The sequence below is a fragment of the Fukomys damarensis genome, unplaced genomic scaffold (genome assembly GCF_012274545.1).
Source record: "Fukomys damarensis isolate Sample0158 unplaced genomic scaffold, DMR_v1.0_HiC HiC_scaffold_11, whole genome shotgun sequence".
Classification (NCBI taxonomy): Eukaryota; Metazoa; Chordata; class Mammalia; order Rodentia; family Bathyergidae; genus Fukomys; species Fukomys damarensis.
Genome location: NW_022900923.1, coordinates 37456511 through 37459246, shown reverse-complemented (window position 1 = coordinate 37459246; position 2736 = coordinate 37456511). Strand labels below are relative to the sequence as shown.

General features: G+C 55.6%; 1 protein-coding gene across 2 annotated transcripts in view; it reads right to left on the bottom strand.

Moving 5' to 3' along the window:
- Lhx9 (LIM homeobox 9) overlaps positions 1–2576 on the bottom strand; it is a 19450-nt gene extending 16874 nt beyond the window's left edge. For both annotated transcript variants that reach the window (XM_010635404.1, XM_010635401.1), the window contains exon 1: positions 2531–2576. In XM_010635404.1, the coding sequence (XP_010633706.1) occupies positions 2531–2558 (28 nt within the window). In that variant the 5' untranslated portion in view covers positions 2559–2576. The remainder of the gene's footprint in view (positions 1–2530) is intronic.
- Between the last annotated feature and the right edge of the window lie 160 nt (positions 2577–2736).

Here is a 2736-nt window from a genome sequence, read left to right as displayed (position 1 = left end):
CGGGGGGGGGGGGGAGCAGGAGGAGGAGAGGTAAACCTCAGCCCACTTTGTCTAGTGTCTGTGCTAAATCCATTTCCACTTTCAAATAGGATATTTACAATTAACTTCGGTGGTTGCCTTTTGGTCCTGCTCAGCGAAAATAGAAAGGAAAACAAAATAGAGGAAGACCACTTTTCCCTTGTAAGAGATGAAACTTTGAACACTTCCTGAAAGGAAGGCTTTAAAAACTCTTGAAAAAGACAGAACTTTCTGAAGCATCTCCAGGGAAGCCAAGTACAGAAGTGCTGTAAGCCCTTCAATCATTCATTCGTTCATCTGGTCCACACATATTTTAAAATCAAATATCAGGCAGCCTACCTCCTGCAATCAGCTTCCCAGCTGAATCCGAGCTATGACTGCCTTTTCCTAAAACTTCAGTTATGAGTTCCATGTGCCCCTTGGGATCTTCTACTTCCCGTGTAGAAGGGAACTGCCAGGAATCTTCCTGCTCAGTGAAAGCAGGAAGTCTTCGGAAAGCTGGGTGTGGGGCTCGGGGTCTGCTGGAGTTTGGGAGGACCTTGCTAGGCCAGTGGAAACAGCAACTCACTTTTTAGCCCCTTTCCTTCAGTCCTTCAACAAGAAGCCCAAAGGAATGGGGGAAACACTCTGGAACTGAATGGAGTGTGAGACCTGAGGTGTCCTAACCTGAGGTGTTGCCTTGGAGCCCTGAGGAATTGCTTAAAGGCCCTTCCCTCCTCTTCCTGCTTCCCCTTTTGCCCCATCCCTCTTAAAGGACACTAAGCTCTATAAATAAGGAGAGCATCTTTGTTTCCTTGACTCCTTTCACCTCTTCAGTGGAGAGGCTGAGGCTGGAGAAGGGACGAAGCATTCCTTTTCTCCCACAGTGGGGCTCAAAGAGCTGTAAGCATTCTCTATAAAGTTAGAGTGCTAGCCCCACTTCCCGGGCCGACTTAAGGGGGCTAAGACACATTTCCGTGGAGGGGACAGGTGCAGGAGCAGGCGGGGGAGGGGCTCCCCTCTGGGTTGAAAGCATCATTAGAAGCAGTGGGCACACGCGACCCACCAGGCTCTATTCATCCCAGTGGCTACTGTGCCACTTTCAGGAAACAGAAAACAAGGCTACACTCCAGCGGAGTAGAGGATTTTCGATTGAGTTCCGGAATCTAGAATTTCCTCTAGGGTCAGTGAGACCCCAGCGTCCTCATCCCAGGTAGTCCCACCTGGGGAAAGTGCCCAGGCCAAGGGGGTGCAGTAGGGTTGCCGGGCTTTGCCCGGGGACCAGGTGGCACTTTGGAGTAACTGCAAATGTGCATCACTTGATAACTCGAGTTTGCTTTAGACTAGACCTGAATTTGGAGGCCATAATCCTGTGGCCCTAGTAAGAGCCCTTTTGGTCTGAAAGGCACAGCGCTTAAAAAACGTGTCCAACTTTTGCCATTTTTCAGGAGCACTGCCAAAGCCTGGGAAAAATCAGAGTAGCGAACTAGGAACCGCGCACTTAAAGCGGCGCCACCAGGCTTTGAACGCGCGGGGCTGGAAATGAGGGGATGGCCAGGAGGCGCCGGCCTTCCTGTTTCGGGGAGGCGATTTCTCCACAGGCAGGCCTTTCCTAAGGCGAAATTGGCACATTCAGACTGGTGCAGGCGCAGGGGCGCACCTCGGATTTGCTCGGAAGCCTCCCCACCCCCAGCCGGGGGCTCGACAGCCCAGAGAAGGGCACTCGCGGCTGCGTCCCAAACGCTCCGAGAGAAGGGCTGCTTGCTCTGCCCGACTCCGGGGTTCGGGCCCTAAAGGTCCAGGCACCAGCTCCGGGCCACACACACGTCCGCGTGAGCAGCTCCAACCCCCAGCTGCTTGCTGCCTTCAAATCTAAGCCCTCCTCGGCCCAGTAGTAAGTGTAGAATACCGGACTCCCGAAATCTGCCTGAGATCTGCTGCACCACTCGCCCTCAGCCCTCCCTAAAATAGAGGGCAAATCCTACACGGCGTTTCTGAGACCCCGCACAGAAGCGACTGCGCTGGATTGGGATTGAACAACAACAAAATGTGATCGAAGACAGTTTGCGTCCCACCCTGGAAGGGGGAGGTCTTTCCCACCGGCCCCCTTTGGTTTCCAGGGAGGAGACCCCCACAGAAGCTCCTCGCGCTGGGAAGGGCGTCCCTGCGCTGCAGCCCCCGGGCTCAGGGCACCGGGACCTCTGCCCGGCCAGGAACCCGGACCCGTATCCTGAGGAAAGTCCAACAGTGAAGGGAAAAGCCAAAGGAAGAAGACGCAGATTTCAGGGGTCCGGTCTGTCAGGAGAATCTGAACAGACTCTGTGTATTCGCGCCTCCTAAGCGTTTACATTTTAAGGCATACACACACTTCTCTTCGTTTGACTCCACGAAGGCACGCTCACGGTACACACGCACACACGCGCGCGCGCAGACACACACACACACACACACACGCAGGCGAGCGCGCGAGATATGCAAACCGGCCCTAGACGAGGAGCGAGGAAAATGAGAAGGAGCCTGGGGCAGCACTCACCTGCCTCCAGCGAGGTGCCGTTCAGCATTCTCAGCGCACGAGGGGTGGTTCGCGCTGTTCACGGTGGCTGCGCTGACGGAAAAACGCCGGTCGTCAGCCGGGCAGTGCGGGCCGGGTTCCCCAACACCCCCATCTGCCGGGGCGATCGGAACAGCGCGTCCCGCGGGGGCCCAGGGCACAGACACGGCGGGAGCACAGTGGGGCTT